We start from the raw sequence: 26,891 nt of genomic DNA, 5'->3' as shown, positions 1-26,891 counted from the left end.
TAGGAAGGCTGAGTTTGCTTTCCTTGAGTGACTGAGAGTTTCAGCAGTGAAACTCTCCTGCTTCCGGGAAACTTCTCCTGTGGCTGGAACATGTTTAGAGGCTCTCTCCCATGAGGGTTCTCTGGCGTTTAATGACATGGGAAGTTATGTATTGGTTGTTCCATTGCTGGGATATTTACAGGGTTTTTTCCTTTACCCAGCTTCCGACCTTCACAACAGTTGGAGCACTAAATCTGTCACATATGGCTGAAAACTGACAGTTGCACTGGACTCTCTTTGGGGGGGATGGGCAGGTGCATATGCACAGTATCATCCCATATTACCCATTTTGCTGGGACACTAGCTTAATATGTATTTTTCTAGACACACAAGGGATATATGACTGCAGTAGCTTGTGGTAGTGAGCAGAATGGTTGCTGGTATTCATGGGTGAGGGAAATATGTTCAAACCAAAACGCAGAAAGCTGTCAGACATACCACCTTAACCACAAGTCAGAGGACACCAGGGAACACTATCTGTAAGAGTTGGAAGTGCAGAGGAGACAACAGAGAAAGCCAGTTTTTAAACAAGCCTGGACAGTAGTTGACTCCTGGACCCCACAATCCCCGGTAAGGATTATGTAAGGAGCTCTTCTGGAGGCAAGTGGAACAGGTTCACAGAAGACACTCCTTGTTTGGGTTCACAGAAGGAGGTGAAAAGGTAAGAAGTAAAACCAAGCAAGCCTTTTTGAAGTGACAGACTTACTGTAATTTGGGACAGGCTAGAGGACAGTACTTTGGATTGACAGCTTTTTTGTCTTCTATGGAGAAAAACTTAGTAAGTGATGTTTTGGGGACAGTAAATCAGAAATAAAGCCCAGAGCAATGCTTCAGAAAGGGGTAGGGCAGAGAGGTGGTGCAGTTTAGAAAGATTCTGTGTTGTTTTAATGCATGCTAAGTCATGCTAAGAATTTCGCGCCAGTCAACAAGTTTTCCCAGGGAACATTTCACACACATCAAAGTGACACATATGTGAAAGGCTGGAGAGCCTCAGAACCAAAAGGGGCAGGCAGCTGGGAATGTGTTAGAAGTCCCTGCCTAATATTTAATTTGGGAACTGTTTTGGAAACAGTTGAAAATAGTTGCAAAGTTTGGTGGCGGGAACTGAAGAGAGAAATTTGAAGGACACGAAGGGAAGCAGGGTCGTCACACAAGAAAATGTGTAGGTGCTTTGGGAGCAAGCAGGCTGCCAAGAATCGAGCAAGGAGAGTGCTGTAGGTATCCAGATACAGATGCAGTCCTTGGTTAGATTAACCAGATGGCTGGCCTTCTTTGGGAAAAAAAGCAATGAGATCAAAGGAAGGATCTTAAAGGAGGGCAAGAATAGATGAGTAAGAATGTGAAATGGGGAAGGCTAGATATGAAAAAAGAGGTTCTGGGTAGTGGAAGAAAAAGCTTACAAAAGCAAGTTTTGAAATAAAGCAGTGATATTTTTCAAGTTGCAGAAAGTGAACATAGCAAGCGAGAGGTGAAACAAAGTTTATACAGGCAAGAAAGGAGAGAAGAAATAAGACTTTCTGATTTCTTCCTTTTAAAGTTAAACATTAACAAAATTGTAAAGTACAGCTTTCTGTGAATGACATTCTTGCTCTTACTTCCTTCTAGAGCTAGCGTGGTGTGACCAAATGGTAACAGTGATGGACATGATGAGAAAAACATCTCTAGTGACTATACAGGCAAAAATACACATGAGGATGAATTTACCCATCTAGTTAGTTCATAATAGCTGCTCTGAATGCCCCATTCAAAATGATCAAATGGCTTATACGATATCTCTTCTGTGACCCATGGAACCAAATCTGTGTCATGGAGTAAGGTCACTACACTGTCAGCTGGGTGACAAACCTAGTTTGAGCATTGACTCGGGATTGCAGGCCATGGGCCTCAGGCCAAGGGATGTCGAGCGTGCCACAGGGGTGACGTGCGCACTCCCGGCGGAAGGCTTCCAGTCCATCGGCACGGTGCCATGCCATCCCTGCGCCAATTCATGGAAAGGCAACCGGGCTGCCTTCGAAGGGAGTAACTTGTCTGGCTGTCCAGATGGATGTGGCGCTGCGCTGGCAGCAGTGAAAGCCTGGCAGGGAGAAGGAAGGCAGTCGGTGGGGTAGTCATAGGTGTTTGCGCCAAGCTTTATAAGGAGACTGAACACTTGCTAAAGATGCCCTGTTTCCTTTGCCAAAAATATCTGGTAATTTTGGAAGAAATGGGGAGACAAGGGCAGATGTTGCACTGCTGTAGATCAGGGTAGATCCACTGATATCAGCAGAGCCCCACTGGTTGAGTTTTGGCTCAAGGTCTGAGCAGTGGCATTAGCACAGTGAGACGGTGTGACTGCGCTGCTGTAAAATGGTACCGTTCCAGATATTCCTGGTGTAACGCAGAAGTAAGCCTGTCCCCTTGTGCCTTACTGCTAAGAGACATTGCTACTGAGAGTTTGTTTGGGGTTTCTGCATCAGCTTGAAAAGTAGCAACCTCCTTGCTGCAGTGTACTCCTTCAAACGATGCCACGACAGCTGTACCACACGGTGCCTGCCAGGTTCAAGCAAGGACATAGTGGAGCACACGTCAACAGTGGAGCTGCAAATGAGGTAATGTGTTATCAGCAGACAGGTCAGGGCTCTATGTATCAACTCCTGCAGCACAGAGTGACTAAAAATAACTTTCTATTGCAAGTACCCATTTCCCGAAGAAGGAAATGCCCTCGTTTAACACCTTCCACCCCAGACAAACCAGGAATGACTTATCATAGTTTCTATACCCCTTGGTATCCCAGTGGTCTAGCTGGATGCCTGCTCTGCTCAAGTGCTCTGCTTTCACCTCCAGAAGGTGACCATAAGTCAAGAGTAATATAAAGACCTGAGCAATCCCAGCCACAACCCCATCACCTGACTGTCACCATGGGTAGTGTTACAGTTATGCACTAGCCTCTCTCTGTCAGGAATGTGAGTGTCTGGAGCAAGTGTGGAACTGAACTATTCCTCGTGCCTTTTAGGTACACATCATCAGATCAGGATCTAGACTACTAAATTACCTCACATGTCAACTTCCCATTTGGGTCTGAACTGTGAACACAGAAGCCTTTGGCTTCTGTTATTAAGCCAGCTTTATACCCATACACAGACACCAGAGAGATCCCAAGGAAGTATTTCTATTATTAAAAAAAAATAAAATTTAAATCACTATTTGTAGCTTCTGGTATGCTCTAAGAGGTTTTATTTTATCCACTAAACTGCAATGGATGGTTTGGTCCTTGCCACGTATGAAGAGGTCTACAGCACAACCCTTCAGTGCAAAGGATGTCGGTCTGTTCTCCCCAGCACTGTGGAGCAGCATGGGTTCAAGGCAAGGAGAGAACTGAAGTTCAGTTTATCATTAATACTGGACAAAAAAGGTTTCTAACTTATGTACTCTAATTGTATTTTTGCATCTTCGTAAAAAAATATTTATCTGATTTCTGCTGGCAGTATGTTTCACTGTCTTGTCCATCAGCTCTGATGCTTTCAACTCTGGCCAGGCAACTTCTATTCCCCTGGTCTCCTAGTTATTACTTTTCCAGATGTTTACATTAGTAAGTCATGGAGTATGCTAATCCTGTCTAATGAGAGTGACAGACCATCAGTTGTGCCACTGCAGGCCAATGCAGTCTTCTCCTGAAGATACTACTGCTTTGAGAGCATGCAATAAAGGGCAAAACTGAATACGCAAAAGAGTTTTGAAAAGGCAGGTACTAATAGATACACCAGAAACAAGCATGCTCAGAGGCAAATGATTTACAGCACATGTCCTAGGGACCAAAACCACAGGTGTTTTATTAACACACAAAGGCACTGAGCTTAAGCAGGGCCATCAGATCAGGCAGGCCAAACTCCTCTGCATTTGCATTAGTTGACTCAGGATTGGGCTTTTTTTTTTTCCTGACTACAGACAGTGCAGTGAGTATAAAAAGGACAATTAAACACCACTGCTGAGCATGTCTCTTCTTCCCATGTTGCACACCCTGGCAACAAATCAATTTTGTCCTTTGCTGTGAGACTTTTTCTCTCTCCCTCTCTCTGACGGCTCAAAATTACTCTCCCAGAATTCTCTAGAGCAACTTTTTTTCCCCTCCACAGTTCATCCTGCCAGTTGCCACTTCAGTAAAAAGCATATAGCAACCAACTTTATGTTTTCCATTCCCTCTAAAGGTTAACTATAGGTGAATGTTTTATTCTTTGTAACAAGTAATTGACATGCATGAGCCAACTTTCTGTTCAGAACATAATTTGTATTCTTGAGAGATCTGTGCATGTTCTTGTTCATATTGCTTCTTCCCTGAAGGGATCTGGAAGGGGGAGGAGAAGGAGAAGGAGACGCTTTTAAAGCTTGGCTCATAAAAGTTACAGAGAAAGATCTAGGCTTTCAGCTGCATCAGATAAATGGCAATTGAACTGCACAGTGTACAGTACACTGGCACATACTGATAGGAAAAGAACAGAGTAAAAGGGGGAAGGAGAAGGGGAGAACTGAGCAGGCAGAAAAACCAGAATACTCAGTGTCCAGGCAAGCTTGCTGCTAAAATAAAAATAATCAGAAACTTTGATCGCAAAGGTTGTTTGGCTCATTACAAACACAATTCAGGTGGGAATTTAATGAGAGCTTTCTACTGAGAAGTCGATAGAGTTCTTCATATACTTGCACCTGGGCACTCAGGCAGCATTTGCTTAATGAAACTTAATGATTTGATTCCAAGACCACTGAAATCAGATTTGTTTCAGTCACTTAAGTGGGTTTAGGATTAAGTTCAAAAAAGCACCATTTTAATGGGGGTGTGGCAGGGTCATTTACAGAGCATACTTTTTTCTTTTTTTTAATAGAGTCTTCTCATGTGGTTACATCTTCTTGTGAGAAGGTCTTTTTAGAATTTTTGTAAAAAAAAGAGTGTCAGCACATATGCAGTGCCTGTAATTCAGAACATAGCTGGTGGGTTGTGGTATACTCGGTCAGGCTGATAGGTGTGGTGGGTACAGCTGTGTAATCCTTGTGATGCCAGAATCTGTCAGCTGCCACTTCAGGCCTTCAATTTTACCACACAATAGTAATTTTTTCTTTCATAGTAAGGATCTTCAGCCCCCTTGCATGTAGTTTTTTCAAAATTAAACAAACTTAAGACCCCTTTAGCAAACACAGAATATATTGAAAAGTTAATGTGAAATCAAACACAGAATATATTGAAAAAGTAATGTGAAATCACATTTAGGGACTTGATATTCACACTTTCACCTATGAGGGTAGGTCCTGCTTACCAGCAGTAACCCCCTTAGCTTGTAATATTCAAAATTGTGGTTTTAGAAGAGTGAACAGTATAGTTTTACTGAAGAAAATATAATTTACAGATGGAACTGGGACAGGATTATGTATGCACATTATCATAGCAATTTATGAGATTTAGCTAGTGGAGAGTCTTCACGCTACTTAGGTTACAGTATCCTCTTGTAGCCCCCTCCCTGCAGTTTCCCACTGTACCCACTAATAAGCATTCTCCACACATGGATACCAGTTGTCTAGTAAAAAATTACTCTAAATTCTAAGTAACTAAGGCAACTTAGGCAGAGACAGCCACCTATCTTGTATAATGAGGTTGTTCTTTCCACTCACACTTTATTTCAAACAGGTGTGCAAAGGGAACATATCAGAGAGATTTAAATAGAAAGTTAAGCAGACTGTAAATTTCCATTTATGCTTGGTCTGATTAAATTTATGAACATACGTGAGACCGAGAATTTTGTTTAGAGTAATCCCCTTATCAAAACTGTCATATGCCAGGAAATGTTAGAAGCAGAGTTGCTTATTCCCCATGTTCTTGAGCTACTGTGTCTGCCATTTAAATATCAACATTTCTCAACATCTTTCAGTTTAACCCACAGAGGTTTTCCCACAGTAACTTCTGGCTGACTTGTGAGCCCCTTACTCATACCAGTGATTAGTTAATTCCACAAATAGTTCCACTGTCTGCAGTGGGATCACATTTAATTATGACTACATCAATGTAAAAGGTTTCCAGCCCTTTAGGACTAACGCAGATAGTGCTATGAGATAATCTCCCAGGGGTTGTGATCACCAGACTTATTTTCTACTTCTGCTTGTGTGAAGAAAAAGCCAATGTCACCACAGACAAGTGGCAAAATGTCCCTATTACAAGCCATGCTAAGCCTAGGTTTGGGGAGTATTTTATTGTTATCATCTTACAAAGAACTTTCTGCCTCTTCCAACTCCTACATTCTACTATAAAAGCAGAATATTAAGGTCTAGGCTGCAAGGATTTTCTCAACTTTACATTGTCTCACTTGGTGCAGTACCTGAGCTTTGTGCCTCTACCCAGTATTTGCATTTACAAATAATTTAAAGTCTATACAGAAAAAATAATTATGTGGTATTTATGCACCACAGTAATGTCTTCAGACACTGTAAGGATATGTAATGGGCTTATGATTCCCCTCGCTATTATCTGTTTCTTCCTAAAGGGCTATATTCTGAGTTTCGTACCTGGATGCATATAAGATCTTACATGTGATCTCACTGCAGCCAATGACATTACTTCTGAGATTAACTAATGACCACTGTGTAAAAGTGCTCATGTGTGTGTTATTGTTAACGAAGGGAAAAGGGGAAAAGAGCTTTTCAGCGCAAGGACCACAATCCTGCGTGGAGCAGCAGTCACGGGCTAGGACTGGAAACAGGTGCTCATGGATCAAGCAAGCCCTCCTGAGGCCATTGAGTGGGTCCAGGGCTTAATCTTCATACAGACCACAGGGCTACCCATTCCCCTATAGCTCTTCTTGCTGGTGTCTGAGGGACAGATTTCCCTGCTAAGCTTTTGCCTGAATGTTACAAAGCTTTCTTTTTTAAGAACTGCTGTGTAATAACCTAAAATAGCCTGCCTCATCCATCCTGAGTGCAGCTGGGCAGAGTTCCTTCACAGTATCTGTCATGCCTAAAAATATTCCTGTTATGAAAACAGAGACAGAGATGTCTGTTTTTGTGTGCTGTGCCTGTGTGTTTAATGTATGTGCAAGTGCATGTGGAGTAAGTCTGAGGTTGAGCTTCCTCCTCCACGGAGCATGAACGCTGTACTGAAGGATCATGTAATGTCATAGTGTCATGAATAAGGGCTTGATATTCGTTTCTGAATATCTGTCTCTAGCTCTACTACTGCACTATAAATACATCTAAACCAAAGCAGACAGTATGTAAAGCAGGGCAGGGAATACCTCTGACTTCCAGACTTGCTAAACTTGCAGAGCTGTGGGCAGTGCTGCTCACAGTAATACTTTACAGGCGTGAGAGAAATACAATGAGCACTGAGGCAGGCTAAGCCTCACAAGTGAGATGAGGTATAATATTTGAATGTTTCCAAGGAAGGAAACTAAAGGGCAGTGCAAAGTAGGTAAGATGTACTTTGGTGTGTAGAGAATGACAGTGGTGAGGGCCATAGTGACAAAGCACAAAGGTGGAAGGTGTTTTAGACCATATGTGGTTTTCCTTCTTTGAAAGTTTTAAGTCATAGAAAAAGCCCATAAAGGATTCAGATATGACCATACAGAAACAGGAACCAATGAAAGAAATTAAGTCTTGGGGTAGAGGAAAACCCTATTAGTTGAGCATTTCTCACAGCTTTTTTCCCCTTCTTTCTTTTGAAATGATGATGTGTTCAGCTTCATAACACAGGCAAACCCTGCAACTGAACCTGCCCAGTTTAGGTGTTCTAAAGTGCAAAAACATGCAAGCACAAACACCTGCTGAGTTCAGGAGAACAGAAAGAAACAAAAGAAAGGATAAAACAAAGAAAATGCCCAGGTTATCTCCAGTTCCCTCTGAACCTAGTCCAGGTCAGCACTGTTGTACTGGCTATACTGCAATATATGAGTTTCTGCAGGATGCCCACATTTTATGGAATAGATTTTATTTCTCACAAGTGCTACCTTTACCTGAGATTAGTGTTACTTTGAAACCTTCTTTGCTTCATAGTTTCCACAGTTCTACAAACAGTATCTCCATGTACTCATCCTCTGTGACTGCTGAAAACTACTTCTAAATTTCCTGGAGGGAGAGACACAGTCAGATGAGGCAGCACTTTCCTGCCCAGTTCTGCACAGCAGAACTAGTAACTCTTTCAAAAAGACTCTCATGTACCCCCCTGAATATCCTGATTTAGTGCAAACTCACATTCATATATATAATTAACATTTTAAAAGGATTTCTAAAGTGTGTGTCATAGCCTATAAAATTCTTTGGCAAATGCAGAGGAATTTAGGTACTTTGAGGTTAAAGCAGTTCTGGCAGAATAAAGAAAACTAGAAGCAGTAATAAAAACCCCAAATCCCTGAAAGTACACAATGTGTCCTTCCCCATGCACTAGGCTGCAACAAGTGTGTTGATAGGCAGCATTGGATATGCAAGGATGATGTAAACAAAAAGCCTGGTATTGCAAAGTAAATATTTGGGTGTATTAGCTAACTGTTTGTGGGGGTTTTTTCCGCTTTTAAATTTGTTTGTATTAATGTTTAAGTCCAACTCACCTTCTAAAAAAAGATAACTGCAATGATCTGTCTCCTGCCCACAGTCATCTCTTCATCAATATTTTTGCTTATCTCTCTTCTCATGTTTCATGTTGTTTCAAAGCAGCTCTTTAGCAATCCACAAAAATGTTAGCTATCCAGCTAGGTTTAAGTGGACCCCAGCTGAAGTAAATACTCCATACAGGCATACTATCTTTTCCATTTCTTGGTTAGTCCTCTTTGGGCCTGCTACATGTAGATCAGGAGTCTTTAAAATGTTTAGTGAGGAAACCATGCAATACAGAAACTATTGCTTTCACAGTGCTGTGTTTCTATAGTAACCATCTTATTAAAGCACTGCAGCCATCTGCTTTAAATACTAACTTCATAAGACCATCAGGACTAGCTTAAAACAGTATCACATGTTCATTAAATATTAAAACTAGAAACAAGAGGACAAGAAGAGAGAACTACAGGATAGAGCTTTTTCCTGTTCCTTCAATCTAATCTTTGAAAAAAACCCCACACTTGTTTGCTCTTTTTAGATAATTTAACAGTTCATGCCACCGCTTTAGAAAAAAATTGTGACCACACTAGCTGCTAGTGGCATAAACTACAACTTTCTGGGATGTTGCAATTACAAACAAATGAAGAGTACAGCTTCCTGGGGTAGGTGTTCAGTTTGTGTATGTTCCTAATAACAGATTTTCTGGACCCTGTTTTTGTAGCAGTACTCTCAGACGTACGAAGTCTTTGGAGGAGGAAGCACGCAGGGGAAGAGCCAGCAGCAGCTGAGAGGTGCCACACTGAAGCAAATAACTGTCTTTTTTTATCATAGTCTGCTAAAGGGCAAATGCCTCAGAGAAATGTATAATCACTCAGTAATGCATTCAGCAACCTCCAGCTCACAGCCAGAACCATGAGACTTAAACCCCCTATCACTTGTATCCTAAGGAGCAGGTGCCTAGACACAGTCCTAATTCACAGAAATGCCTGCCACCTTCCAAAGAACCTGCATCAGCAGCAGGTTGTGACAGCAAGGTCCTTAGATTAAGCACACCCGTCATATTTGTTTCCTTTAAGCAATTTGAAATCCGTTGGCTGTTACCTTCTTCAAATACTGTCTTTCTTCAAACTGTGCTAGAGAGCCAAAGGTAAGCTCCTGAGACCCCTTCTCTGCCTTTAGCCCATGGTATCTAGCTACACTCCAGAGTTATTTTCACTGTGTTCCACTTCTTGCTCCCTCATACTATGCTGCCCCTTTTGAGGCCCGGACCCCAGAGTCAGAATACATGGGAACATCTGAAAATTTCACTGGAACAAGAAAGAATAGGAGAACTCAGATTTTCCCAATGGGTAAACCACACACCTCTGGCACTACAGATCAAGAGAAATATTTTCTAGTGTTTTGCATTCTCTCAAACGTTTCTATCTTCATCCACAAAGACAGTTTAACAAACCCATAAATAATACTAAGATTAAGTACTGTATTGGATTTGTTTTTCCCACTTCTCGTAACTGCCACATTGAGCAAGTGCCTACACTTAAGCTGTTCGTTATATTGTCCAGATCTTCTGCGGCAGAGAGCATTTGCATCATGCATGGAATAGCGGCAGTGTGCCCAGATAACACTGGCATGGTCCTTGGCCAAAAAATTCACAGTCTAATGGATCACCAGACCCTCACAAAAATGTGTAATTACTTATTTTAAGATTCCCCCAGTATGCAGTTCCTCCTCTTTGATGACGCCAACTTCTCTGTTTCACACACCAGCTTTTTTTCTGAAGTTCTTCTGAGGTCTCTCGAATACAAAACCCAAGGGCAGCATCTCAAAAGGCAGGAACAATTGTAAGCACAAACACTGAATGAGGAACAGGAGTTCCTGGAGTTACACTAAACATCAAGCTGAACAGTTATGTGAGTCCTTTTGAGAAAAAAAGGCAATTTTTGCACAGGCTGTAAGTCCTCTTTGTGTGGCTTTGTCAGACATTGTCACCTTTCTTCTCAAGCCTTGGCAGGGCTTCAACTGGAATGCTATATCTGTCCAAAAGGAAAAAATGTTCATCAAAATGAGAAGACTTGGCAGAGTACAGAATCTCCTTTAGCAGAGGTCTTCTAGAGCAGATTATCCAACTATTTGTCAAAATGACAGTTATGATTTGGCTGACTTGGGAGAAGAAGATGGAATAAATGGTCTCTTCCATGGCTATTTCATACAACTTTTAGGAACAACTTGTCCATCTTTCTCACTGCTGTGCACTGGTACAGGGAAATACTATTTAGTATATCCCAATGAGAATTTTCCTGGATAAGGGTGCAAGCAAGTTTGCACAGACCATAAAGAGGCTCGCAAAGGAAACATGCTGGCCACTCTTCCCCTGAAAATTAAACTAACCTAAATTTTCCACATCAAAACTTTACACTGGAGCATGACATTCTTTTACATGGAATTTCATGGTATTTGCTGTGCTTGAGACAACCATACTCTCCACATTTGTGGACCTTCAGCAAGGACGAATAATTAGGAAAAAAAAAGGCTGCTAGGATAGTGGAACACGAGTAGAAGAGAAGGTCTGATTTTGCTGCTTCCAGTGTATCTCTATTGAATTCATAAATCAGTATTTCTGCAGCTTGCCTGTTAAATAGTAAAGGCTGTTTTCTTTTATTGATGTATAATTTGACTATTAGAAATGGAGGTTTCATCCTATTTTGAAGCTTTGGAGGTTGGCCATGGCCAAAGTCAGGCTGGTGGGCAAAGCACAGTAGTGTTTCTTGTACGACTGAAAGACACAGGAAGAAACCTCAGCATCTCATTGGCTTAATCCTGTGAACATGAAGAAGCCATTGCTGGTATGGCTCAGATAACTTTTTTTTTTTTAAACTTACTCTGTAAGGTGTTATTTTCTTGCTTTCCTAAGAACATCTCTGGGCATTTCCCCCTCTACATTCCTCAGTACTGTAAAAATCTAAAATGCTGCTTTTTTCTTTCATTGTTTCTATTCTCTTTTGCACACATCATAGTTCTTGTAACTCTTGAATTAACAGGACTTGTTATGTTTTTAAGGTGATGTGAAACATTTTCTGCCTGTGGTTTCTGCTGAGCAGACATTCTGCAGGTTGGTTGCATGTTCCCACCTTGCCTTTGAGTGCTGTGGGCAGTTGTTAATGTGACTTAATGTACTGTCAAGGAGGTGTTTTGTAAGTTGTCTTCTCTCTGCACAAAAGCAATAAGCAATTGGTCTGTTAAGGAACCATCTTCTGCTGAGAAAACAATGAGTAACAGAGACAGAGGGACAGTGTGACCCCAGTCTGTGTACCTCTCAGGTCAGGAAGTCCTCCCACTGCCTCACTCAGTGCTGCAAATTTTGGTAGCGCAATTCAGATCCTATCCAAGATTCCCTGCTCCAAAAGACATTAATGACAAATCCCTCAGGTAAATACCAAGGTGCTGTTTCATCTCTTCTCCACTTCCCCTGCTTTTTTGGCAGATTGGCTTTTCAAAAGGGTGAGGGAAGAGGGGGATTGGCAGCAAATTATAAACTGGTGAATAATCTCTCACTCTCTCTCACACACACATATGGCAGAGAAAGGTATGGCCAGGAATAGTTGTTTATTATGCCAAGGGATTTTCTTCCCCAAATTATGCACTGTCATGACTGTTGATCACCAAATCTCAGTATAAGAAAAATCAAAAGTCCCAAGTCTGTTCTTTGGGAGTTGTAAAATTCTTTAGTAAGACTTGCACCCATGCATCTGAAGACATAATTAAACTTTAGGTGTGCCTTTTGCTGAACTTGTTAAACAAGATTTCCATTGCTTTTTTACCTAGAGGACAAACCCATGACAGAGTCTGTATTTATTTTGAGATACTCATCTAAACTGACACAATGGCAGTATTCACCCTGTAGCTACAATGGTAATCTTACAGTGTTCCTTCCCTCCTGATCCAACCGAAAGCATGGGATAAAATAATCTTTATCATAAGCAGCATTTCTTCCCTTATATTCTCTTCACTGGGTGGCTGAAAGAAGCTCTTTCTATAACATAAGAAAATATCATAAACAGTAACAGTAAGAAGATTCTCTGAGTCAAAGATGCACCAGATAGAATTTGTGTATCTGTATGGATCTTACACTGGTTAAGTTTAAACGTACTGGTGAAGCCCACAGACATCATAAATACTAATAATCCAGTCCTTATAAACCTCAGTACTTTCTGATTAAGAACAATTTAAAAAGTGCTTCAGGGCTTCTGAAGAAAGACTCCAGAAGATGTACAGTGACGTATCCAAGAGAAAGCTATAAACATTAAGGGATGATTTTACTTTAAGGCTCTAATTCTCCTTTCTCCAAGTCTGCCCATACTTGTACAGTTTCACAGTAAGGTGGATTTGCTTTCCTCAGGCAGGAGAAATGCTACAAAGAGCTCTTAAAATAGGAACACAGCAGTGACCTATTTTCAGTACTTCCATTCTTATTTCTAGGCCCATTATATACAGTGTAATGAACATTGTAATGAACATTCAGCAGTGAAATGACATCAATAACTGACCAAGTACATTTGCTCACATTCTCAATGCAAGATTAAAAATAGCTAGGAGACTGGGCAAAACCAGTGATGGGTTAGAGGCTGACCTGCAGAGCACTTCATCTGCTCGGAGTAGAGCTGTCTGACCACAAGAAATGAGTTAGTGACCAGGCCAGAGTGGACATGTGTCAGCCTCTCTAGTTTTGTTTTGTTTTGTTTACATAGCAAAAAAAGTCTGCATAAACTCTGACAACTCCAATGCAGACCTGCCATGGGTATGGTTGGAAAAGATGAAGACTATGGACTAGCTTTATACTTACAAGTTTTATTCAGTAACGGGATTGAACTGTATTGGAGGAGAGGGATGGAGAAGCTCATAGTGTGTCTTTCCCATGGGCTTTGTCATTATGATTATTTACAAACACTGAGATGTATTATAGCAACTAATATAAAATAGAACTACCATCTTTTTGCCATCTCATCTGCTTCTGAAAGGTCAAACTTTCTACTTGAGAGGAGAAAAAGAATTTTTCATCATTTAGTAGGCTTTTGCAAAGCTGAGATTAAATTCTTTGATTCCAAAAGTGAAACCTGGAACTGATTTATTAACAAGTGTTGGTTATTTTTGCTCATTTAGCAGCTTTTTCAAGAAAGCTCTGTTTATCTTTGGAAACTACTCACAGTTATAGAATCTGTCTTCCTCCACATAAATGTATTTCTGAGACAACTACCAAGAATGCTAGAATCTGTCAAAAACTAGTTGTCTGCCCATATACTCCACTTTAGTATAAACTGCTAACTTCTAGGAAGCAAACTGCTTTGGAGTAATTTGGCATAGAATGCAAATGTCTTTACAGAACTTCAAGGGTAAAGAAGGGATTTTTTTTTTTTTTTGGAAGTAGACATCTACTGTAAAAAATATACATGTGAAGATAATGGACATGTGCCAGTTGAGCATACAGTCCTTGGTTTGCTAAAGGAGAGTTTCAGCTATGATTTTTTCCCCTAAGGCCCATGTCAAAAAAACTAAGTCAGTCATAGAGTGGTATTCATATTTTGTAGACGGAGGTGTTTATTTTGAAACTACTAAGGCATCTTTTTCCTAAATGGATGGTTATATCCTGACTACAAAGCATTCATTAGTGCCCAAGTGCAAGTGTTAATAAAGGAATAAAAAAGGAACGGTCAATCAGGAACCACGCAATCATGCAGTGTTCTTTTCTTTTAGCCAAAGTAAGTCAGCTTTGCGGTTCCTTCCCGTTTCGAAAATTTTATGTACTTTCTGAGTTAGTTCAACAGACTTACGGTGCTAAAGAACCCAGTCAGTTCTATCCCCAAGCTGCTGAATCACTTATCCGCCGCTCCTGCTAGCTAATAGTAGCTATTTTTAGTTTATGGTATAAAACGCTCTCATGGTGGCAATGATATTTCAAAAGAGTTTGGGAGCAAATCATCTGCCCTGAACGTCTCTCAGCCTGTGTTCAGTACGAGTGCCTCGCTATTCACTCCCAGCACTGGCAATCTAGGTCACCCTGGCGCGCGGGATGTGGCATTTGCTGGCTCTTTCATAACTGCCCGTAAGAGTTCTGGGGTCATGTTTGTAAACACTGCTGCCATGTGTGCGTAAGCACGTGGCGAGACACCAGCATGACCTGGAGTGCCAAGACGGGAGGTAAATCTTGGCACCAGTGTCGATGTCGCTAAGCCAACTAGCGCCGACTCTCCCGCTGGAGCGCACCCCTCACAGCCCTGTGGAACACCGCGGCGGGTGGTTTGAAGGGCAAAGGGGAACCCTCTTCCTGTTCGTGGCACATGTGGACATGTGCTAATGTTGATGATGGCCCAGCAGGTTCATCTCTCAGTGGTAAGCAAATGGCAACGCTGAATTGTTCTCGAGAAAAATAAAACCGATTTCTGTCCTAAGTCACTGAAATTGGAGTCCACATGGTCCCACAACACAATGCAAAACTCTGGCTATTAGGGAAAAGAACCGTATAAGGGCATACTGCCACAGTTTCCAAAATTACTTCAAAGACACATAACCGAGACTTCGTGTCTGTAATAGCTTTTTGCTGGCTTTGCATTGATGAAATTAGGACCACGTTTCAGGCATTTGAGGAAGTAGCTCCTAAATTATTTCTGTTTATCAGCAGAGGTTGCATGATACGGCCAGTACAAACAAAAGTCACGAGTCTTTCATTTCCTCTTAATGAGAAAAGAGCAGATCCAGCCACCCAAACCTATGCAAAGTTTCATATCACCCTGGCCATACACTTTATATGCTTCAAGGAAAAAAAAAGTGGGATAGGGGATACAGTCTGTGGTCAACACCTCTCTCTCCTATAGCAGCTCTGTCTCAAGTGCAGCTGTCTCATTTGCTTTGACCTTTGCTGAGAGAGCTGAGAATAGGACAAAGAGTTAAAGTGTTACCAGTCCCTGCTGAGTCTGCGTTTCTCAGCCAGGCAAGCCAGAGAGGCGGCTCGGAGAGGGTGTGCACACAGCAGAGGGTGAGAGGGAGGGTGAGTGGGGAGGAGAGTAAAACAAAAGGAGAAAAATAAACTGTGCACACCCCGAAACAAAACAGGGGAACAAGTACAGAAAAATGCTCGTCTTTGAAGAACAGGAACTTTTCTGTTTGTTTCCCTCCATGTAGTTATATCTTGTTATCTGAACTCAAGGTACAGTAGATATATGAGTCCTTGAACTCTGAACTGGTGAGGAGAGCAGCAAAAGTAAGTCAATACAATTTTAGCTGAGCGGCTGGAAAGAAGCAGGCTTTGTCTTTTGTGCCTCAGCTATGGGAGGCCATTTAATGCAGCAATGCACAGCTGTTCAAACCTCTTTCTTGATGTATGCCAATGGCCTGCTAAAACAAAGCAAAACCAAGGCAGTCTTCTCCGAGTGATAATGCAACTGTGGTTTCAAATACTAGCTGCTCCAAACTACTTGTGTTTCATTAAGCCCCATCTCTTAAACCCGGACAAAAAGCGGTCCCTGGTTTGTTAGTGGGAAATGAAAAAAAATGTGCCCATTCATTTCCACAGGCTTTTTGAAATCCTGCCCTACTGTAAATGTTACCCAATTCCCCAGCAGTGTCTCTGGAAAGCAGAAAAGTACCTTCCTCGCTGCTTTGTGTATATCTAGCTAGCGCTCCCCAGTGCTACGACTCTATCGAGCAATGGCGTTTCTATTTTTGACTCACTGTGGACAACCTTGCTCTAAAACCCCGGCCTGAATATTGCTTGAATGTAAAATGAGCAAACCCAAACAAGCCGGCACTCTCCACTGTCACAGCCACAAGCATGGGTGAGAAACAGGAGCTCAAACAGGAGCTCTCGCAAGCTGCACGAAGGGAACCCGGCCCTGCAGCGGGGCACCCTCAGCCCATGGCTGTGCCTCGGGACACCTGGGAGCGTGTTTGTAAACAGCAGGGCCATGTGCACAGGAGCTTGGCTGAACCTCCAAACCTAGGGAGGGGAGCAACGGGGCAGGCAAGTGCGAATGCCCCCACTCCGTCATCTTCCAAAGTAGTTTGCAGTGCTATTGGATCCCTAAACATAGCAGGGAAAAATCCATCTGTCCTTCATGGTCAACTGCCTCTGCCAGCATCCAGAGAAGCTGCATGAGCTAAATTACCAATCGGATTTTATTTTCAAATGCATTTTATCATGGATTGTATCACAAGTCTGTGAATGTGCTAAAGTTAAATAGGGTAGGCCCTTGGTGAAATGCACTCTGCACCAGGCAGGCTGAGCTGTGACTATCACCCGCAGCACAGGAACTCTCAAAGGCCAGAGGGAGACATTAAAACTTACCATCTCCAATTCAGGTCTAGGAGATAACAGGTGACTGTTACACAGAAAGGTATGAATGCTTCTAAGGTTGTGTCACCTGCACAGGTTTGTGCATCTCATCTCCAGCAGAGAGATTTCTGACAACAAATTAAAGTTTGTTTTGGTTTTTCCCCTCCTTTGAGCTCTGCTACCAAGTATGATGCCAACATGAGGGCTTGTGAACCCTGACACACCTTTAATTGGTAAAACAGATCAAATGGGAGTTGTGTCCTAGGTTGAAGCTGATGTACATGAACAGTTTACAGACTGTGGGAAATCTTGCCTGAATGATTAGGAGGACTGAGGGCATTAAAGGGAGTTATCAGAATACTTACTTATTGAAATGACATTACATAACTCTTTCACACAGTGTGATTAACTGACACAACATACTATTTTTAATTATTGTTACTTTAATTATTTGTTTGGAGGTGCATGGAGACATCTACAGTGCCAGTAAAATGGAGATAACATCCTTTCCTGCACCCTTTCTCACTTGGAGTGGGGTTTAAACAATGCTGCAAAGCAGTGCACAAAAGGAGCCATCCTCTTCCCTGAGGAGATTTATTTAATTTTAATTTGCTAAGTTGTTTTGGATGAGCACTGCTGATTTAAAGGTCTGAAGGTTTGTGCAGCAAAAAGAGAACACCTCAATAAACAGAAAATGCTACTGAAAACCAACTTCTGAAAAAAAGTGAAAAGTGTCTAGTTTCTGTTGCTTAAAATTGATACTTCTGTTATCTTAGTAAGCAGAGAAAACTATCTGTAAACCTCTGAATGAGCAGGAAGGAGGGTATCATGGGTAAAGCACTGGGGTTTAGGAGATATGGGTTCAGTTCCTAGCTATACCACAGCTTTCCTGTAGGTCTTTTAGGGTTAAAAAAAAAGACACTGAAATGAATTACTCCAGCAGGGTTTGTACCACAATGCGTGATCTCCGTGTGCTTTGGCTCTCAGTTGTTTCTTATTAATTTTGTACCCTTTCTCTTACTCTTTTCGTGTTTTGCCTGCTCATTAACATTAGCACCCTTGGGAAAAGACTGCAGCAGTGCTGGTGAGGAACTCCTCTTACACACATATACAGACATATGTACACAGAGCGGGCAGTAATAGCAGCTTTGCTTTATTTACTGCAAATATTTAGTTTTTTTGAAGGGAGCTGCCTGCCTCTGCTATACGCAAGAGTTACTAACACTCTGACCCCTTGTGTGCTGCCAGACCCCTTTTCCCTGCCTCCTTTACTGAATTAAACAGTAAAATGGAACAAAAATGGCTTATGTTTGTACAGCCTCAAGCACAGTGGGATTCTGTTTCATGGCTGGGATATGAGGTGCCTCCTAATGTGCAATAATTAATTTCACTCCATCCACTCTCCTTATATTTAGAAGCATCAGAGTTGCCATCCTGAATTAGACTCATGCTTCAGCTTGTCCAACAGAGGATCTTCAACGAGCTAGTTGTTTCAAGAAAAAGCATAGTAGTTAGATTCACTCTTCCAGAGGTAAAACTTCTTTCCAATCCATCAGCTAGACTTTATATTTTATTGGAAAATACATGTCAACTTGCAACTGCTTTGAAAACTTGGGGTTTTTTTAAAAGTAAAAATCAGTTTTTAGCTTCTATACCTGCCTCTTAGCCTTTCCATCCACTTCTCTCCCTGTCCCCTCAAAGAAGAAAAGAATAGCTCCAAAACTACTTTACTTTTTTTTTTCCAGTTACTACAAAATATAGGCTGACTAGGTGCCTCACTTCTACAAGTGCCTCTGGTACAGTTCTCTGAGCCCAAGGAAAATGAACAGGGCTTTGTGAAGATGGCAAGGGCTGCCATCAGTTTGCAGGATCACAAGCCAGCTGACAACACTGGGGGGGGGGGGGGTGTGGAAAAGCCACCTATACCTAACATATTGTCAACTGCACACATAGGCATAGTGGAAAAATTGATAGAAATCTGTGTCTTCCTGCCTGGTCTCTCACTTTTTGGGCACTACACACAGTAACAGAGAGAAAAAAACCCAGATCAGCACAATTTTTCTTTTTGTACTGCCTTCTCACACCTACGGAAGTTTCTTCTCTGCATTAAGGATTATAGGGAAGCAGAAAAGCACAGGTCTAAACTTAAGGAAAACAAATGTTCCATGTAGAATATGGAGAGCACCATAGAAACAACAGAGAACAGAAAGGCTGTATTTTTCTGGTTTTTGCATTTTTTTGTCTTTATAAATATAAAGAGTGTTTTCCCCTATTTGGTCAGTATTTTCACTTGCTTCTGGGTATGTAATGTGTACACTTGCAACTAACTGTGCATGGAATGGAAGCTCACTAGCACAGGTTTTCTTTCCCCCAAAATGTCTACTAGTTATACTAAGTTAAATAAGTGTTAAATCTGACCACTTCTAGTTGTTCAGATTTCATGTTTTTGATTTTTACTATTGCCATTTTAGTAATAATTCAGAGCTTTCTGGGCAGACAAACTTGAAATCAAACAGACAAGCAAGCAAAGGAGTACAGAGGGAACAAAAATTTGGTAACTTGAAAGTATGTTAAAGTCTGTAATACATGCATACACTCACCCCAACTTCTCTATATCCCAGGGACAGGAGAGTCCAATGTATTTTCCAGATTTCATATGCTCTCTTTTAGGAATAAATGGCATTCCTTTTATTAAGCTGTACATGCACTTCAAGCTTCACAGAAATATCTCACTTCTGTGAACTTTGGGAGAAGAAACTCCTGCTTTACTGCAACAATTCCTTTTCCTCATTTTACTGTGAGCAGGACAGTAATGCTACTTGCACACAAGAGGAAATATGCAATCATTCTTTTCTCCTTTTTGCTTACATAAGAGCTGAAAGAGTTTTGTGTCCTTTGGCAAGTATAAAAATTGTATAACTTCAAAGAATGTGACTTCAAACACAAGTGAAGTAGCATTGAAAGAACAAACAGATTAAACAAAGATGAAAAAAACCACCAGGGGCATGAAATGGGGGTGAGTGCAGCATGAACAGTTGTTGTCTCTCATGCAAAGGGACAAATATGGAAAGATACTAAAGGACACTGAAGTCGAGGGCAAAACTCTCCTCCAGCATCAGGCCCGGGGTTAATGTCTACCCTTTGATCTCTCCAACAGCACCAGAAGTGGCAAGAGAAGGAACAAATACTCAGTACAAACTCAGGAATACTTTTGTCACATATTCTATCATATATTCTTTACTCTCACTTGCTACCTTCTGCTAGCCAGCTGCTGCAAGAATAATGGGAACTGTGGGTCAAAAAGAAGTCAGAAAAGAAAAGGAAAGGCAGTAAGGAAACAATGGATATGGATATGACAAAAATTGTGTCTCACAAATGAGACAACAGGTGAGCAAGAAAACACTGCAATGTAATACCAACAATACAGTGATGTAATAGACATTAACATAAAATGGAAGCGACCAATGTGAATACCACTGCTGGCAGAAGCCATGGGTATAACAAGATCTGTGGATCAGCCTTCATACTCTGTTGCATGACTGAATACTATGATTCATCTAGACAAATTCAGAATATGGAAGAGACATTTGTACCAACTGCTTCCTCCCTATGAGCTAAAAACAGATCTTAGGATTCATTTTGTAAGGCAAGCGATGTGTTTTGCACACTGTTCTGAGCACTTGCTGCAAAGCTGCATAAGAAAGTCTGAAAAACGTTCATGAGACTGGATGAGGAGCAGAACATCTGACAACGAAGTCCCACAGTGCATGCAAGAGCTTCAAGTGTCTCTGGAGACTAAAACCTGTCTGACAGCTTTGGTTTAGGTCCACAGGGGAGAGCATGAAACACGTTGCCACTTGGGTGCTTCTGACCAGCTACAGTGCGTTTTCACATAATCACAGAATTTTCATCTGTGCAAGGCATCCCCGGTAACTATTACCACTTGTCCCTGATCCTTTGGGGTTTTTTTTTGAACAACAGATCGGTGGCGTTATTCATTTGGATGAGTAAATGAAGAAATCTCCAGCAAGCTTCTTGTGTCGAATGGAGATCCAAAACTTGCCTTACAGTGGTATCAGCTTTCGTAACAGCAACGCCTCTTTGTGTCAACATGTCTAATTAAGTAGTAAAGACTTTCACCTATTTGATTTTACTTATAAAGTTAGTAGGATTCATGATTTCTTTTTTGTTCTTTAAAAGGGAATTGTTCTAGTATCCTAACAGGCAGTGAGTCATGCCTAATTAAGGAAAAAATATATAACCATTTAGAGTGGGATTCTTGTATTGCAAAGAGCTGTTTTGTCATAAAAGCTTTTGGGGATTGAATTATAAAATTTTTTAAAAGGGAAGGAGGAGCATAAAAATAATTTGAAACCTTTGCAACAATTCCCTTAACCCCCATCTCATAGTTCAGGTCAGTCCGTTCCAGACAAACACGTCAACACAGCCCAGATTGCGTTCGAGTGCTGAGGGAAAAAACAACGGCATCCGACAAAGGACCCAGAGATCCAGAATGCAACACAGATGCAGAAAGCTCAGCCAAAAACCAAACTGCGATATGGGTTCTTAAAACTGTGCATTTTTTTATTTCTTTTCCCCTCCTCCGCCGCTCGCGAGGACCAGGGACATTCCTAGAACTCTGTCCTCACTGGCTGCGTCAAGGCAGCTGCCGAGGATGCTGGGACACTGTTTGTAAACACTGTAACCACGTGCGCGCAACCACATGGAGAGTCATCGTCCTGACCTAAACGTCTACCCACTTGGTAAGCCGGGGTTTTACTGAAATGGAGCCAAATCCTTTCCCAACATGATGTGACTTAAAGTAGCTCACGCCAGGACATTGGAAGACAAACTTGGACTGCTTATGCATTATTAGAAAGGAAATTAGGCAGAGAAGTTGGTTAAACTTTAGTCATTGAAATGTAAATTTAAGGACAAGGTAGCTCACATAGAGTAAAGAAGTTATTCTTTATACATCTGCAAAAAATTCAGCCTAAACCTAGAAACTTCTCCTTCACCATGCACACACCTGGTGAAACCAATATTCATATGCTGGGAAACCGCGTGGAATATATTTGAGGTTAGAGGTAACGCTGTAGAACATGTGAAGGTTATTTCAAGTTGTCTAAATTGCATCACAGTAACGAGAGTGCAGGGGCTACTGCCCTGTACCTGGGGAAGACACTTCCAAGGGGTATTTGGTTATTGAGCTATTCCTGGTTATCTTAGCTATCTAAACACTCACCTGCTCACTTCTCTGCTACTTCTTTGAAACTGTCTGTTGTGGTTTAACAAATCTCTGTACTCAATTAGGGTTAAAATGCTGAATTATCCCTTCTTGCTTAACTTGAGCATAGAACGAGCCTATTCCTTTCCACACTGCAATAGAAATGCCTCCTTTATTTTTTATTTTTTTTTTTTAGCAAGAGGAAAAGCACACACACCTGGAATTATGTCAAATACTGGAAGCCTTTATTTATCTGTCAGAATAATCCTACTGGGATTTCTTGCCATATGTATGTCACAGGGCAACAGCACTCCAACTTGGAATCCACACCTCCACAGAAAACTTTGCTTTTTAAGGACAGCCTGAATTTTGTTCAGGTTCCTAAGATGATTCAGAGTTCTGGAAGGTGTTTGACAGAGATGAACAAGCCTACTTGAAAAGACAGACAGGAATTTAAATCTTTATGGCTTTTATTCGTTAATGTTTTTTCTCAATTTTTTCAAAGCATGGCAACTTTCTTTAAATTGACCCCAGATTTAAAATCCTTTACTATGAAAAACTAGTAGAACACTCTTTCTGATCCTCCTATAAGTTAGAGCATATTTTTTTCTTCATTTCAAGAACAGTGTGAGATATGTGGGTGAAATTAGTTAGCTGTTCTATTTCTCAAACCTTATTTTTCTCTACCTTCCTTCTGTTACTCCCTGTTACGTAATGCAAGGCACGTTCTCAATATTTTAATCAAAACAACCTTTTTGGGTCAGTCATCAGCTGTCCTTGGGATTAGTCCAGCTGATGCTAGAGGTTCAGAATTTTATTCCTTAACCCCACTACCACTGTGTCCACCCACAGAGCAATTCCTTGACAAAATGGGTGATTTTTCCATACATAATTTTTTTTTAAAATAGACTTATCTATCCTAAGGGAAGGCAGAAGTGACTTCTTTTCAATGGGTGACTGAGAGGGTGATTACTCATGGTGCTTTCCATTTGTAAGGTTTTATTATCTAGGATATTGGGACAAGCTATGCAAATTGAACGTGCAAGCAGTCTAACAACCAGAACTATGGCAACTTGTTACTAGTTACTTGTTCAGTGCTCAAAAGCATATTTTTGCTGCAGAATATCATTAAATGAGTAAGATGGTATTCACTGCCTTATGGCGTAAGGGATGGGAATAATGCTTCAAGTGTGATTGATTCATATAATTCTCTTTTTGGCTTTCAGCCATGATGCAGTCATATGCTTTATCTCTGTTCAGACTACAGCTTTCTTTTTTTTTTTTTATAATGAATCATAGTACATCCCACTCCATTTCAGAACCAGCACATTTCCTTTCAAAATGATGTCACAACACTTACTGCTGCTGGCTGACTGCCTTAACAGCAATCAGAGAGCTGGACTAAATAAATACTGTATATTATTTGGCGAAATCATTTGTGGTTGTGTTCTCCAGCACAGTTTCCAATATAACCACCAATTCTACTTGAAACTTGGCAACTTTGTTCTACCACTTTCAGGCTCCAGTTGTGAAGCTGGCTTACAGATGCTGCTACCATGCCTAGTGCTGCTGTGCAGCAGCCCAGTGAGAGAGGTAGAGGGGTCACTCAATATGACAAGCCAAAGTTGACACCTCTTCTGAAATTCCACCTTGAAAAATTATCAGCTTTTTAAAAAGGACCTTATTTGGCTCCTGTAGAAGCACAAAACATCTCCCCTCAGACTTAAATGGAGCAAGGGATTTAAAGTCACTGCTTTGGCACACCGAAAAAAACTGTCCATGCAAGTAACTTAGAAGTGAAGCATTCCCTGTAATCCTGAACAGGGTTGGTAGCATTAATCCAACCCAAACTTCACATTTTTCAACATCTGAGCAGCAGACTTGTTCAAAAAACTGATGAGATGGTTTTTGGTTGGTCTTTTTTTCTTTTCTTTAGCGCTGTCTGGCTGTTGCTAATATTTAAAGGAACTGTATGGAAGACAGAGTCCCAGCAGCATCTGAAGTGCCCAGGGCAAGAAGGAACAGTCCCATCCAACTCTGGCAGCTGAAATCCCCGTTCAAGCAGTAGCTCCAGGGTCTCCCGATTCTGCATGCAGAAGCCAAAACATTTACAACCTCCTGTTTCTGTTACCCAGTGCAGCACTGGTGCCAACAAGAGACCTTGGAAATCTGTCCGTCATAATAACTCCTCAGCAAGCACACGTTTCTTGTTCTTTAAACAATGTTGACATGGCAAAGTCTAGGACCACGCATACTATATCAAAACAATACCAGTTTCCTGGCTAAAAGCCAGGAATCAGCACAATGCCAAAGTCCTCGTTAAAAGCCTTACTACAAAGAGTGACAGTTCGGCAAATTTGGGAGCCTCAGTGTCTCCCGTTCAACCTTTTCTTCTTTTGAAGATTTGTTAAGAATTAGTTTTGAAATGGGCAATAGAAAACCACTTTCTGAGGTTCCCTGGATGCATTCACTGAGTTGTTTTTTTTTAAGTCACTTCCCAAAATGAACTATTTCCACTGAAGGATGACTTGAGTTCTTCATTTCACGTGAACAGTTTAGTCCTACCACCAAAGCACTCTTATTTTCCACATCTTTGCCCTCCCTTTTTTTCCTCCTCCCTACACCGTGGTTGCTCGACTTAAATGTTTTCTGACTTCACTGGCAGGATTCACTTTCCGTGAGAAAAAGAGACAAAATACTGCCCAACAGTGATTTATCTTCATTGGTTCCAAGCTGCTTTTTTTTCTGCGGGATAAAATCCAAAACGGGTACATTCTTTTAAAGTGTTAAGAGCAGCAGTCAGATAGATCCCTCTACAACTCCAATTTATGCATGACTATTAGACATGAGCTTATACAGGACTAGTCAGACCATTGACATCTCTCTGTTGAGTATCTTCGGCAACCACGTCCTGTTTTGCACTTTACAACCTCCAGAGAAAGTGCCGTAGTGGAATACACATGCAGATACGCGAGTGAATGTACGTGTGACTGCACTCACCCCCTGCTGCAGTAAGTCAACCTGCCATTAACATGCGAATAGAATGGCCTCATTAGCCGACAAACAACACCCACTGACCTGCTTTCACTAGGGACAGTATCTCCTCATCTCTGAAACTCTTAAACTTCACAGCGAAAAGAAGAAACAAAAAAGAAAATGATGCCGAACTGATATTCAGTGCCTCTGATCACTGCTCAAAGCTCGCACATTGGCACGCCGCTCATCATGGAAAACAAATCTTGTGATGAGATTTTCGGCTGCGATAAAGGCACGCTAGAGCACATCACTTCTCCCTTCACCTCACTCCGAAAAGGAAAATTACTTAGCAGAAAAGAGTCTGCCGAATTTCCAAGATTCAAACCGCGAGCCGAAAAGCCTCCTTTTAACTCGGGGCTGCCGGTGTCCAAGGGGTGATTTAACGCCGGTCAACGCCACGATGCGAGCGAGCACAACTACACACCGCCGCGTCCGACTCAGGCGTGGGGAGGTTGTTGCTCTTGTCTGTCATCTGGCGGGGAACAAGCCCGACCTCGCCGGCAGCGTTATTTTAGGGGAACACGCTCGGGAAAGTGATTTCTCCTTTTCATCTCGTGGCCACATCGTGCAAGTGGCCCCGACGGCGGGGTTCAGCAACGCGGACAAAACGCGCGTGTTGGATAACTGCACGGAAAAAGGGAGGCCCCGCACCGAGTCCCCCGCCGAGCCCGCACCTCTCCCTCCCGAGCCGCCCGGGACCGCGCTCCGCTTCCCGCCGCCTCGCCCCCGCCAAGCCCCGCACGACCCTCGCCTCTCTCCCCCTCTCCCCGGGGCTGCGCCCGCCTTTGTGTCCGCCGGGGGCCGGGGAGCGGCACAAAGCCGGGACGCCTCCGGCCGCCGTCCCCGTGCGCAGACAAAGGCGCGGGGAGGGGCGGCGAGGCGAAGCCCGGGTCCGGCCCCGCGGGGAGGGGGCCCTGTCAGTCAGCCATGTTGAGGGACCCGCGGCGGCGCCCCCTCCTCGCCCATCCCCGGCGGCGCCGCGCGGCGCGGTCCCCGCGACACCTCGCGGGGGTGCGCGCCGGAGAAGGCGGCCGGCGCGGGGAAGCCCGCTCTGACCTCAGCCGCGTCCCTCAGCCTCGCCGACATCCAGCACGCACAGCCCGGGCGCCGCGCTCCCCGCTCCTACTGCGCCGCCATCTTGCTTCCTTCTGCTCCTTGGCGAGCGCGGCCGGGCCCCCGCATCAATATGCGCGCGGCGCCCTGACGTCGGCGCCCGCCCCGCGCACCGCCCCGCGCGCGCGGCACGGCCCCCCCTCGGCTCCCCCCGGCACGCGGCGCGGGGGCGCCCCCGGCCCCGTCAGCGGCCCCGTCACCGCGGGCAGCGCCGGCCCCCGCCGCGCGGGGCTTTCTTCCCGGCTGCTGACGCCTTTTTTTGGTCTTTTGGGGGTTCCCCCCCGCCTTTCCTGCTTTCGCCGGCGGGTCCGCGCGGTGCCGCGGGGCGCGGGGTAGCGCCCGTCAGCGCCAGCCCCCGCCGCCCCCCGTGGGACATCCCGCGTCCTCCCCGTGCCCGGCGGCGCTTTCCCACGGCCCTGCTGTCCCTGGGCTGCGCTCTCCCCCGGCTGAGGCGGGGGGACTGGGGGAGCGGCTCGGTAGTGTTCGGTAGCCAGCTGACAGCGTAAAAGAAAAATCGACAGAATCTCCCCAGGTTTCTCCAAAACGAAGTCCCGTGCCCGCAGACACCGGGCCGCCAGCGGGGGTTGCTCAGCGCGGTCCCGGCTGGACACC

General features: G+C 43.0%; 1 protein-coding gene across 2 annotated transcripts in view; it reads right to left on the bottom strand.

Annotated features, from left to right (window-relative positions):
- TET2 (tet methylcytosine dioxygenase 2) overlaps positions 1–26,339 on the bottom strand; it is a 71,617-nt gene extending 45,278 nt beyond the window's left edge. For both annotated transcript variants that reach the window (XM_064652032.1, XM_064652033.1), the window contains exon 1: positions 26,223–26,339. In XM_064652032.1, coding sequence (XP_064508102.1) covers positions 26,223–26,252 — 30 coding nt within the window. In that variant the 5' untranslated portion in view covers positions 26,253–26,339. The remainder of the gene's footprint in view (positions 1–26,222) is intronic.
- Positions 26,340–26,891: the final 552 nt, after the last annotated feature.

Source organism: Pseudopipra pipra, chromosome 4, assembly GCF_036250125.1.
Source record: "Pseudopipra pipra isolate bDixPip1 chromosome 4, bDixPip1.hap1, whole genome shotgun sequence".
Classification (NCBI taxonomy): domain Eukaryota; kingdom Metazoa; phylum Chordata; class Aves; order Passeriformes; family Pipridae; genus Pseudopipra; species Pseudopipra pipra.
Note: the sequence above shows the minus strand (reverse complement) of the source record. Positions and strands in the feature narration are given on the sequence as shown.